Source organism: Phascolarctos cinereus, unplaced genomic scaffold, assembly GCF_003287225.1.
Source record: "Phascolarctos cinereus isolate Bilbo 61053 unplaced genomic scaffold, phaCin_HiC Scaffold_726;HRSCAF=1367, whole genome shotgun sequence".
Classification (NCBI taxonomy): Eukaryota; Metazoa; Chordata; class Mammalia; order Diprotodontia; family Phascolarctidae; genus Phascolarctos; species Phascolarctos cinereus.
In genome coordinates, this window is record NW_027556098.1 from 166279239 (window position 1) to 166293773 (window position 14535).

Below are 14535 nucleotides of genomic sequence, written 5' to 3' on the forward strand. Positions count from 1 at the left end.
ACTGGGAATGGAGAGGAAAGGTAATTTGCACAAGGTCACATGCTAGCAATCCATAAAAGGAAGCCAGAGGATCAAGAACACATGTTACCCAGACCACAACATGAGATTAGATGAGAAGTACTCTGATTTAGTACAGTGTTATATTCATATTAAGTGGGTATGGAAGATTAATAACAACACTAATTGGGAAGGAAGAGTATCCTGGGTTGAATCTGGGAAACTGCACAGTCTTTTCTATGAAGTGAAGCTGCTCCTTAACACAAAACATCACCTATTTAACACCAGTATTCTCCCAAACATGTCACATGGCTCAAAATTATGGAACACTATGACAAAGAAATAAAATTGAAGTTGAACTAAAAGAGAGTAGAAAGCTGCCAAGATAAATACAAAAAGGCAACAAAAATATTATCAATGACAACTCATGTAAGTGAAACACATCAATGAGGAATGACCAGAAAAGAAGGTAGGAATACCACATAAATACAGAGAGGTGTAACAAATGGACAGCTCATGGGATACACCTGCACCATGAAATGTTCAAAGACCTTCAGCTCATGGGACTGAGTTAGTGACTTCATGCAAAGTCACAGATCTTACACTAACTAGCTGTGTGACTTTGGGAAAGTCACTTAATTCCTGAGTGTCTCAGATTCCTCATCTGTGAAATGAAAGAGTATTGGTGAGATGACTTGTAAGCCACCTCAGAAATTATAAGATTATATCACTTATGATGAAATGAGTTTTAGTCACTGAAAACAACATATTATTTTATGTATTATTTTATGTAGCTAGGTTGGGGAGGAGTGTCAGTAAAATAAAATTCACATGGATTCAAAAAGTGCACAGTGTATGCTTACATTAATACTTCACAGGGCATGTGCTATCATTAAATTGTTCCACCTTCTTTTCAGCAAAAATGAAGCCATCTCTGCATTCTTTTTAGGAATATAATCAGTTGCAAAACTGTGATATCTCTAGCTAGTATAAATCCCACCGAAGCAAAGTTCTTGTTCGCAAGGGAGAAGTGTTCCTTCTGATAGGAAAAACAATTGTGCCAGGTTTAATCAAAAGTGAAAAGGATCTCCAGAATGTTCCCTTGGAGCCACATAACCCATTGCTAATTTCAGGATGGGCTCAGCAGCATGGGTAATAAAAAATGTCCTTCTTAGTAACAGAGAAAGAGAAAATAGCTGTTTCAAATACATGTAGAGCCCAAACCACACAACTTGACTCTCCATTAACATGATGTTCAGTTCTAATCACTTGCCGGTAAATAATAATATAGGTAAGAAGAAAAAGAAAAAAAGAAAAACAACAACAATAAAAATAACAATAAAACACCTTGAGGAATGTAAGGCAATCTCAGTAACCAGTTTTAACATCCATTTGAATTTCTGGTCACTCTATTAATTTGGAATTGAATAGAGTTCTTACTCTAAAAGGTACCCACAGTTATGCAAGTAGGTCAGTGTGGCTAAAAAGTGTTAGAAAATGATCCTTTGAAACAAAATGATGAATGAAAAAACAAAAAAGAGATGCCAGGAAATTTTAAAAGCTTGCCTCTAAATATACAAGGGAGAAGACAAATAACTTTTTACTACTCACATTTATTCAACCAATATGGATTAAGTGCCTACTGTGTACAATTATCTCTGCCAGCATTATTCACTTTATGTTGTATTGGTTTTTAGATGAGATAAAATCTTTGTAAATCATGGCATGGTGATATTCTTTCACTGTGTTTAAAAGGAATGGCTAAAATACAGCAGGACGTACCACAAATTTCTACAGATTTGAGACAGTAATTTACGATACAACATTGGGAAAAGAGTCAAATGTACCGACCTGCTCACATCAGGAAACCTGATTGGAAAGTATAGAACTTGGCACTTGGGTCTGATGATGCTTTCCAGATTCTTGGGTCTGTGGTCAGGAATCAGCTTCATAAATTTTCCAATAGAAGTAAGAAATGACTCCATATTAAAAGCAGAATTGAAAACCACGACATCAGCCACTAAACTGTAAGGAAAATAGAAAGGACAGAGGCAAATGATATGACCATATTCACAGTAGGAATTTTAAAATAAAGTTTTACTTATGCTTTTTATTTTTATGTCATAGTCATTTCTGGTTATACTAGCCATTTTTCACCTCCTGCCTCCACACTCAGCTGGTGAGTCTTCCCTTCAATCAATCAAGAAATATTTATTATTGAACTATGTACCAGTCACTCTGCTATTCAATGGAGATATGAGCAGAAGGAATGAAACTACCCATACCTGCAATGAGTTTCCAATCCATACTTGCAATGATTTTACAGTCACTCTGGTGTTTGGGCAGGGAGTGGGGGTAGAGCTGGGGGATGGAGATAACAAGCACATATAAAACATATACAGCATAAATACAAATACAAATATATATAAAATAGTTAAATACAAGGTTCTTTGGAGGGGTGAATAGCTCTAGCAAATGGGGGCAATCAGGAAAGGTTGAGTGGTTGAGCTGCATCTTAAAGAGAAGGATTCTGTGAGGCAGAGGAGGAAGCACATTTTAGGCATAGGGAATGGCCAGTACAAAGACATGAAGACAGGGGATGGAGTGTTATTTGTGAGGGCCAGAAAGACTGCAGATTGCCAGAGGGGGGAGTAATATCCAAAGGAGCTGGAAAGATAGGTCGGGACAAGGTTGTGTATGACTTTAAAAACTTAACAAAGGAGCTTATATTATTGTTCTATCATCGATCATTAGGAAGATATTGGAATTGGTTAAATAGGGGGGTCGCATGGCTAGATCTGCACTTCACGAGCAACAGTCCTCACCAACAGATTCTCCACTCTCAAACATAAGGAGGGAAGTATATTCAGGATTGTTTTTACAAATATTTCAATCAGCATTTATTTTTAAAAAATCTAAAATTTGCACATTACTTTGCAACTTCTTACTATCATTTTTAATCAAAATATTCCTATTATCTAAAGGGATATGGCAAGCTCCATTTTATTTTGAAGCAGGGAAGGATGAAGTACATGGAAGTAAATTACTTCATGAGGTCACATGGCATTACATTTTGTTTTGACATCACCTTCATTTCCTGCCTATATCCGTTCCCTTTTCCCTTGTCTAAAGTCTTTCCTTGTATCAAATCATTTTATAAAAAGGATCATAAAAGAAGCTTATAAAAGTTTTATAAAAACAGTCCAACAAAAATGAACCAACGTGTCAACTGAGTCCTGATAGTATAAGTAATATTTCACTTGGGGCAGCTAGGTAACACAGTGGATAGAGTGCTGGACCTGGAGTCAACAAGACTCATCTTCTTGAGTTCAAATCTGGCCTCAGACACTACTAGCTGTGTCACCCTGGGCAAGTCACTTCGCTCTGTTTGCCTCAGTTCTTCATCTGTAAAATGAGCTAGAGAAAGAAATGACAAACCATTCCAGTATCTTTGCCAAGAAAATCCTAAATGGAGACATGAAGAGCCAAATATGAGGGAAATGACTTAAAAAATATTCCCCAAACCACAGTCCCCCACCTCTGCGGAGAAAAGATGGAGGTACATTTTTTTCAACTTATCTATGGGTCAGGCTTCTTGGTTATAATAATTACATAGCTTTTTAGATTCTTATTTTCCTTTCCATTTATATTGTTGAAATTATTTTGCATCCTCTTCAGCTTGCTTTACTCTGTATTAGTTTACACAAGTCTTCCTAAGAATCTCAGTCTTCTTTCCATTTATCCTTAATTATGCACAGTAATATTATGATATAATGACTTAACACAATTTGGTTAGCCATTCCCCTAATACTTTTGTTTCAGCCCTTTGCTACTACAAAAAGTGATGCTATATATATTTGGACGTATACGGTACCCTATCCTTGTCTGTTTTTCAGTGGGATCACTGGGTTACAGGATATAGACATTTTTGCTACCTTTTCAGGCTTTTTTGGGAAAATTTCAGAATTCTTTCCAGCATGACCATACCCATTCACAACTCCACTAACAAAGTCACTTCTCTCCCTAAAATAATGCCTGTCTTTGCACAGTGCCACCAAGATTGCCTATTTCCACATGATATTTCAAAACAAAGAATATGTTTCAAAAATGCCAAGTAAGTAAACCTTTTGACTTTTTACATTGTGCTTCTATGTGGCAGATAGGATTAGTGTTATTTTCTCACCTACATAACAGTGCAGTTTTCCTCACTGGCAATATGTATTAGATGGAATTCCATATATATATATATATATATATATATATATATATATAATGTTGAAAATATATTATTTGTTTGGCTTCACACTTAATATAAAGAAAAGTCATTATTTTAAGTAATTTTGATGTTGAAGAATTCCCTGTGACACCATTGTTCATAGTGCCAAAGATAGTATGCACCTTTCTATTCTCTGCCAAAGGTTATTTAGTGTCACTTTTCTTCCATGAGATCATACTACTCTCTCCAGTATCTAACCTATCTCCAGTTTTCCAAAATATGTTGTAGCTACACAGAAATGACTATCACAATTTTGCAAATGACTCATTTTTTTTTCCTCCAGTGAAGAAATGATTCTAAGTTAAAGGCAGAACAATCATTAGGACTAATGACCCTCAAAAGCCAAAACACTAAGTCACTTGTCTCCCTAAAATAAGCATGGTGTTTACTTGTTTCTATTGTGTCTAACTCTCTCTGGGGTTTTCTTGGCAAAGATACGTGGAGTAGTTTGCCATTTCCTTCTCCAGCTTGTTTTACAGTTGAGGAAACCGAGGCAAATAGGGTTAAATGACTTGCCCAGGGTCATACAGCTAGTAAGTGTCTGAAATAAAATGTGAACTCAGGTCTTCCTGACTCTAGGCTTGGTACTCCATCCACTGCACCACCTAGCTGCCCTAAAATAAACATACTCTGAATTGTAATGGTCCATCAGAATGATACAAGTGAAGTGCCAAATTGAAGCTCTATTTCAAACTAACAGAAAAACTGCCATCTGAACTCATATCCATGCCTTCTGCAATATATAGATAGATAAATAGATAGACAGATAATAGGTAGACTGATAGATAAATAGATAGATAGCTGGACAGATATAGATGCATATATATAAAAATACCCTTTCCTTTCTGAAACCATGGGAAGTCAAAGTGACATGTATTATAAACATTTGTTATTTGTTCCAAAAGTTATGTAGAAAATTACCATGCACATTAAACATTTCACATGCCAGCCTGGCATGGGTTGCAAACATCTGTAATCCCCGCTACCACGGAAGCTGAAGCTGGCAAATTTCTTAAGCTTGGGTGTTTTGAGCTGCAGTAGGCAAAGCCAGCTGGGTAGGTACCCTCATGAAATCTGGAATCAATAGGGTGAGTGTCCAAGTGTGGGGTCAGGTTGACTAAGAATGAACTAAACAGACCCAGGTGAGAAAGGAAGCAGGTCAAAGCTCCTAAGCTGATCATTAATTACATCATGCCTGTAAGCAGGCTGATTCATTCTTAAAAAGAAAAAAAAAGAAAAGAAGAGAAAAAAATTAATCAATTTGAGCTAGATGGGATTGTAGAGATCACATCGTCTAACTCCTTTACTTTAGCGATACAAAACTGTTAGGCAGAAAGGACAAGTGAATTGCTAAAGGCCACAGAGGTCACAACAAGCAGAATAAGATGGGCAGAGCAAGTACAAAATTGTACAGAGACACCTTTGTTGCATCCTTTAGGAATAAAGAAGGTGACATAATAAATATTAATTACATTTGTAAGTAACGAATCAGTGTTATGTTTTGAAAGTGAACCTGAGGGTCCCTTTTATAAGACCCAGGAGGATTAAGTGACTTTTGTTTTTTTCTTAATCCCTTCTACTGCAGCAGAAAGGTAAAAAAATCAAAGAAGATATAAAAATACATCCATAGAATGCAAATACCCAGTGAAAAATGCAAATTTAACAACACAGGAACACCAAGTCAAATCTTCAGTGTAAAGCAATTCAAATATTTGAGATATCCAAAAGCAGCAAAAATGAAATCAAAAGCTTGCCACATTTGATCCCCAAAGCTAAGGAAGCTAGATTTGGAATCAGGGAAACTGGGTTCAGATACTGAATCAGACACTTCATATATGACTGGTAAGTTATTTAAACTGATAATCTGAGGACTCTCAGTTTGCTCACCTATACAATGGAGGGGCGGAAGGGGACACAGCAGAATCTATATGCCTTACAGTCTTGTTGTGAGGAACGCATTTTTGTAAGCTTTTAAAGTGCTAGACATATGGGGGTAGTTGTTGTCATTATTATGCAGGCCAATTTTTGTTGTTGTCGCATAAAATTCGAGTCCCAATTTGGTTAGATAAATGATAAGCAAGAACAAAGAAGCGAGCCCTAGAAGTGCTGACACATCCTGAAAGAAGGACTCCAACGTAACACTGTAACAAAAGTTGAGAGATGTTTTACAGCTAGTCTGTTTTCACCATATGTCACATATTGTAATAGCGACCCACAGGTCATAAGATAGAGTGAGGACATGTGTTCATAAGTCAGTGGGTTAGTGAAACCTATATTTAAGGTGAGATTGTGTGTCAGTCATCCTTAAAATCCTTACAGCTGCACGGTCAAGAAAGAAAACTGACATTACCCATAAAAGCAGAAGTCAGCAGGAAAACTAAAGAAACATTTGAGCAAGCAGGGACAATACTTTCTAAAGAGAATCTGAATTGGACTGCTTTCTGACACTCCTATTTTCCCCCCATGTATCTTGTACCATTCTTCCATTAAGAAGTCAACTGATGATCTCAGTTCACCTCCTCTTAATGTTTGTCAATTTCCCCTTCAGAAAGAAACAGTGCAGCAAAGCACAGATCAGCTTTTTTATGCTCTTTCTGTATCAACAAAGACAGTATTTCATGACATGAAAATCAGAAAATATTTAGATAACTACTCTTAAAGAAAATATAACTGCAACTCTTCATGTTTGTATACAATTTAAAATCTATGCCAAATAAGATTCAAAATAATTGAGAAATGATTATTTTTATACATTCCTTCCTTAATATGACTGTGTGATGATTCCATGCATATTGAAATGAATGTATAATAGGAAAAATAGGTTTCATTTTCCCACAATGATTGTTCAGGTGTACCAAACACATACTTATCCAAAGTAGAACAGACATAATTATGAAAATAAACAAATAAAAATGTTTCAGTATTAATAAAGTATTTTTGTTTTTAAACAAAATACTTCTTCTCTAAAGGGGTACAATGGAGAACGTTTTTATTTTATAGTGAAATTTTAAAATGGCTGCTCCTTTTTATGAGATGCTTCAAGTATAGCAGCTCTACTCCATTTTGATAGTGCTGCAACTTCATATTGAAGCAGCCTGTAAAAATGATGGCAGGAAAGTGTCTGCATAGCGTGTGGAACTCAAGTATTACCACATAAAAAGTCTGTATCTACTAAGCTATGTTACATATATGTAAACCTTTTTTTTTTTGGTACATTGAGAACCGTGAACTCAAGTGGCCAATAAGTGTTAATGAAGGTGAATAAAGTATAGCAAATTAATTCAGATTGATTGAACTTTATAATTCTAGTTATATTTGTATATAATCTAATAACAAAGCTGCTTCATACAGATGTTATTAACTTCTTTCATTAACTTAGCTTCAGGAAATACATTTTATTGAAGTAACAATAAAGGACCATCACCTTTAAAATGTCATGGTATTTTAGTACTGCACCAATTCACAACAGGAGATGGGGAACAAAAGTAAAAATACATTTGCCATTTTTACCTTTTCCTCTATCCTAAAACCCAAAGAAAACTGCTACATTACCCTTTAATTTCTATTTATTCTTCTAAAATTTCTCCTTTCAATTTCAGTGGAAAAAAGCAAAGTAAATCTATGCTGATTAATTGTCCTTTGTTAAAAAAATGTGTATGAAATCAAGGCTCACAGAATAATAGAGCTCCAGGTTCCCTCTAGGCCTGTGATTCTATCTTGATGTTTATGAAAACAATAGAGACTAATAACAAATTCAACATATATTTAGAAGACACAGATGTACGTTTTAGGAGTAGTGTGATAATGGTGTTAGTGAATATTATTTTATAGACCACATTGCCTCAAATAATTTACTTATTACCTTGGCACCAATGTTCAGCAATGATGTATTCCTAGATAGCTGTGCTATATTACCTCCAGGTTTATTTAAATGATAACTATCCCTAAAGAAGTAATAATACCAAAAAAAGAAAGAAAGAAAGAAAATAAAATTATTAAGCCAATACAGTGTTGTAATCAACACCTACCATGAAAGAATTTGGTTATATCCATACTGGAAATCCCTCTCCTGGCATTTCTGGACAGGATATACCAATTGGTTCTCATGAAAGTAAAGAACCTTTTTCAATTTGCCAAGGTCAGGCCGAAGGGCAGTCAGTTCAGTCAGGTTAAGCACCGAGCTTGCAAAGAGGATCCTGAGAAACAAGACAGTAGTGTTTACTTTATATGAGAATGCTCAAAGGGGTCACTCTTTACCCTTCCCCTTCCCTTCTCCACAACCCCACCTCCCCATCCCACAAGAAAAACATCACCCCTGTAGGGACACATCAATAGTTAAGCCTTAATACCATGTAGCAGCATTCTAAGTTTTGATCTCTTAAAAAGCAGCTGCTAACAACTCAACTAGAAAAGCACTGAATCTCATTGGTCTTCTCAGCTCAGTTACAGAAAGATGCAAAAAAAAAAAGCTAGATGGATTTTATTGAAAAAGGCAAGAAAAGCGGTATCTGAAGGACAAATGGAACAAAGATAAGGCTGACTAGGGAATACTTTGCTTGCCAGTTTCATTATACTTTACTTTTTTATGCAACCAACTACTGAAATTCAATATATGAGCAAGAATGGCACATGTTCGTGTTATGACATAAACCCTTTTGATTTATGCAGTAGACTTATCGAGTGTGGTCTTTCTCTCTTGGCATATTTTCTTCACCATTTTTTTTGTAAAGTACCCCGCAATGGTTGTTTTATTTTATATTTTCTTCTCCATTATTGGACTGCTAATGGCACCATATGCACAGTGTGTAAAATTCCTCCTATAAAAGCACAAGTCCAAGAAATGCCGAGACATTTCTTGCCTGTGGAACGATGATGAACACAAGTTACCTTACTGGTGTTTATAATCAACATACTGATAAATTAATGATTCAACAAGTATGTACTCAGTACCCACTATGTGCCTAACACTGGGTTATGTCACATACTAGGGAGGATAAGAGTATTAAGTTTTTTTTTTAAAAAAGGAGCTAAAAAACATTTAGATAATACCATCTCAATGGAATGGCACTGTTACAAATTTGTAGACTACTTACATTTAAATGCACTATGTACTATGTGAAGAATACAGTAATATCTTCATTATTGTCAGCATTACAAACACTATAAGTTCTCTAATACTGACAAGCCAAATGGTTAACTTCAGGTATTTATAAGATATGAAACAGTGAGCTTTCAGATAATAATAAATAATAGCTGACATTTATCTGGAGCTGTAAGGTTTATAAAGCACTTTGCATATATTATCTCATTTATAAGATTATGGATCATATAGTAACTCTAGGCATTCAAAGCTGCAATGCAAATTTCACCTCTGAGGATTCAAAGTATTATGTGATACCAAAATACAATAATATCTATACTTTGAATTGTGTGATGAGAAATTAATAAAAGTTTTTTTCTTCCAAATCAAGCCTATCACACCAAGCAGATCAATTTGCTTACTATTATTTGTTCTTTCCTCCATTTTGAAAAAAAACAGATGGGAAAACTATAGCAGACTAATTTTTACTGGTTTGCACAATACCATTTTCTTTTTTGCTCTATTTTATACATATTCCAAAAGTGGAAAAGAGATAATGAAGTGTGGAGACAATTGCTCATCTTATAAAACACAGCACCTGAGAAACAGGATAATAAAAATCAGTATAATGGTGCACCTTGATCAATGAGTTCTCCCTTTCAGGGTGAAAGGACTGCAATCATCATGTCCAATTATTCTTTAGGCTTTCAATAATGCAGCACAAGCCAGTGCTTATGATGATATAAATGCCTATTCCATAAGACCTGGGCAAAACCACCAACCATATTTTATATATATGTTCACCAAAAATGCACTGAATGATAAAAACAGGAGGTTGGGAATAAAACCCTCTGTCTTACTGTCAAATTCACTAGCCATCTAATTCACACAACGTACATTTAAAAAGTTCAGTCAACTGTTAATTAGGTAGGCTTGGATTATATACTTTGTGGATAACCTGCAACAAGTTTGTAATCACTGGCTGTTCTTTCCTCTATAATTCCACCAATGTTTCCTCTAGCATCATATGACGTATACTCAGGGGATGAGAACTCATTTTACCACTAACCTAAAAAAAAATCTCATTAGGAATATAAACCTCTTTAAACAACAACAATTAATTCTGAAGTTTCACAGCAATATTTTTCTTATTATCAGCTATTCTTGACTATTCTGTTAACTTGGATATTCAAGAGTTAGTTTCACTTAAAATCACAAACACAGGTTTTATGGTTCTACTCTTGTGCCCCCTATGATACGGAGGTGACATTGAATTATTAATATCATTACCAGCAAAGCATAATCTCTGGCAGGCCCTACAAATATGGGAAGGATTCAAGAATATGCCAGGTTAAACGCCACCTACTGCAAGAAGCCTTTACTAGTATCTCCACTCCTAAGGCTTTCTCTTTGAGATTACCATCCATTTACACTGACTATATTTCGCATGTACAACTTTCCCATGTTGTCTCCTTCGTTCTGATGTAAGTTTCTTGTAGGAAAGGACCATATGTTTACCCTTCTTTGTGTCCTCAGCACTCAGCACAGTTCCTAGCACACAGTAAGCATTTAACAAATGCTTGTTGATAGGCTAATGACTTTCTAGATAGGTATTATCACCTCTGCTCCAATGGCCAGTTTAACTAAGTCCAGAGAAGCTCATCTCCAGAATTTTGGCCATTATGTGATGACGTTTTTGGCCACAATAGGCTTTTCATTAAAACTTAGAAAGGGTGTTGTCTTTATCAATTAAGGAAATACTCAACCTAATATAATATGAATATTTTTGAAGCACTAAGGATGATTGCAATAAAACCTTTAAATACTTCTAGAGTTCATAGAAGGAAAAGTAACTACAAATAAAGGCCAAAATGCAAAAGCTCCTTTACAAAAGGAAAAAATCCAGCCTATTTAAATAACTCATTTTAAAATGTATCCAAATTATTTCACAAAACCATGGAGTTTCAGATGATCCCCTCACTTTTCAGATGAAGAAATAGCAGCCAAAGAAGGGAAATGACTTGTCCAAAGTCATGCATTTAGCGAATGTCAGAGCCAGGTCAGAAGCCATCTCTATTGATAACCAGTTCCACATCTTTCCATTTTATTATCCTTTCTTTGTGTGGGTGACATTAATTCCAAACATACTAAGACATTCTTTTTCATCTGTTTATGGGTAAAATGTTAAATGTTGGCAATAACAAATTTCTTGGAAATTTTAAGTTAACACTTGACAGGAAGAGTGATTGTAAATCTACCCATGAAAGGGAATGTGGACATTGATGAAAATAAATAAATACAATGGAAATAAAACTGGCTCTGGTGTCAACAAAACTGGGCTTAAGTCCTTCTGATTCTTACTATCTGGGTATCCTTGGGGAAGTCCTTACCTTCCTTGTTTCTCAATCTCATCTGTAAAAAGGAGTATGACTAGATAGTTTCTGAGGTTTCTTCTTCTAGTTTCAGACACATGATCCCACGGATAATGAACTAAGGGCAGGCCAGAGGAAAATACCATATATAGTATTTCACCTTACTAGTCATTAGCGGGGGATGAAAGAGCCACGTATTATAATAATAGTAATGACATCACTATATTGGCAGGTACTGCCTGTGACATCAATATTAATCTTACCTCGGTTACTATTAAGTAATAAATCCTAACAAGGTGAGCTGTATCATCCCACAGTCTGTCTTGGAGAAAAGGACACAAGGTGATAGCAAAAACCACAAGGAACATGCTAATTCCTGACAGCTGCCGCTTGAGCACAAGTCAAATTGAACAGTTTATCTCAGCATAAAGATGTTATAAGGTTTTATGTTTAATTTTTTTAAATTAACATAAAACCCAGAGAAAGCAGTTAAGTGATCTTTCACAAACATGACATACTACAATCACTGTATAAGCTGGATTAGTACTTATTACCACACTACTAGAGAATTAAGCTGTTTTTAGACCACCAAAGAGCTTTAAATTGCAACTTTTGTCTCTGAAAGAGAAACCTATATTTAAAATGTCTGCTAAATTCAAATTAACAGCTACATCATTAGCTTACCATCTCACCAAAAGTAGATATAAGCTGCTATTACAGTAGTCCAACCAAAACTGCTATGTGCTGCCAGAATGCTAATATCATTCCGTATGCCTGTGTGTACATTGAGATACGTACAAAGCTACAGAAGAAACATCCACTTCCCATGCATATTAAAGGCATATATTAATGCCAATCTATTTAAATATACCATAAAGACAACTGACCTTGCAATCAAAAACCTATTCTTGCCTGCCCATTCTGAGAAAGCTTGATTTTTTTTTTTTGCTGTATTCCTTCTCCCTTCCTCAATGTATTATTCAAAGGGAGCTGTGAACCTTATTACCTCTGAGTATAATATCCTGAAAGAGGTACATTCTTCACTGTCTCAAAAGCATACGGTTTCTTGCCACTTAGGTACAAGTTCTTACATGAGAAGAGTCCATTTAACCAATGGATCTCGATGGAACTAATCGATTTGGATTTTTGTTTTTTTTTTTTTAAATGATGAACTAAGATTCTTTTTTTACTAGTCAAAGATTCACCCCCAATTCCTCCCGCTGCCTCATTTTCATTCCTTGGTCCTGATTGGTCCACATAAGGAAAATGGAAGGGGAAGGGAGAAAAGAAGGAAAATTTATATAGTATATCATCATCATCATCATCATCATCATCATCATCATCAATATCATGACAGTAGCTAGCATTTATATAGTATCTCCTATGTGCCAGGCATTGTCTTAAGAGCTTTTACAAATATGATCTTATCTGACCCTCACAACAGCCCCTGTGAGGTAGATGCTATTATTATGTTCATTTTACAGATGAGAAAACTAAGGGAAACAAAGGCTAAGTGACTTATCCAGGTTCATACAGCTACTAAATGTCTGAGGCTGAATTTGAACTCAGGTCTTCCTGACTCCAGACCCAGGGCTCTAACCACTATATAACCTACTTTCTTTCTTCTGTAGTCCCCACATTTAACACAGTAAGTATCAATAAAACAAAAACAAAAAACCTAGAAATTATGCAGACATTGTAGAATGGTTGAATAAACTGTAGCATATGAATATAACAGGATATTATTGTTATTTAGTCATTTCAGTCATGTCCAACTCTTCATTACCCTATTAAGAGTTTTCCTGGCAAAGAGAGTGGAGTAGTGTGGGCTGTAGGGGGTATAGGTTGTTCAAAGAGAACTAGTATATCCGGGGTGAGGGCTGCTGAGCCTTTTTCATGGCTTTCCACCTTTGATGCCCACCTGATTCACCCACACACAGTGGCCATACCCTGGTAAACCATTTTGGCAGACAGGCTAAACCAGGGACCTCAAACTTGTTGGTGAGTTAGGGGGGACATCTAATCCAAGCAGGTAAAGACTTCCCCAATGGAATAGCCAGATGGGAACAATTTGTTCCAATGGCCATGAAAGCAGTCGAAGCAGACACCATGGAATGCTTGGATCTTGGTTAGATGTTGAAGATGCCATAGTCATCTACCGCACGCTCAGCTATCACCAGTCATCTTGACTTTTGTCTTGCTACTTACTGGTCTTGGATAACTCTGAAAGAGAGAGTGAGGCTACCAACTTTGTGCATCTCTGCCTTACTTAAATCCAATTTATGAGCAAGTCAAAAGATGATAGAATAGACATTCGATTTGGTGCTGGTTGGTCCACAAAAGGGAAATGGGAATGAGATAAAGCCATTTCGCTGACTTCAAAGTCATATACCTGTGAAACCTGGACAGTCTACCAGCACCATGAGAGGAAACTGAATTGCTTCCATTTGAATTTTCTCAGGAAGATTTTGAAGATCACATGGCAAGACAAGGTACCAGAAACAGATCCTTTCTTGAGCTGAACTGCCAAGCATTCAAACTCTACTGCAAAGAGTACAGACCTGATGGGCTAACAATGTTGTTTGAATGCCAAAAGTACTTTTTGCCTAAAATACCATTTTATGGAGAACTCACATGAGGCAAGCACTCACATGGAGATCAGAAGAAGCAATACAAAGGACACTCTCAAGATCTCTCTAAAGAATTATGGAATTGATTGGGGGACATGAAAGATACTGGCACAGGCCCAGCTAGTATGGTGTGCCTGCGAAAAGAAGGTGCTGTACTTTATAAGCAAAGCAGAATTGTAG

General features: G+C 36.0%; 1 protein-coding gene across 5 annotated transcripts in view; it reads right to left on the reverse strand.

The window, feature by feature from the left end:
• The window catches only part of QTMAN (queuosine-tRNA mannosyltransferase), a 444567-nt gene that overhangs the window by 207776 nt on the left and 222256 nt on the right, over positions 1-14535 (reverse strand). For all 5 annotated transcript variants that reach the window (XM_078146835.1, XM_020984733.2, XM_020984731.2 and 2 more), the window contains 2 exons: positions 8302-8469; positions 1849-2022 (listed from right to left, as the gene is read on the reverse strand). In XM_078146835.1, coding sequence (XP_078002961.1) covers positions 1849-2022; positions 8302-8469 — 342 coding nt within the window. The remainder of the gene's footprint in view (positions 1-1848; positions 2023-8301; positions 8470-14535) is intronic.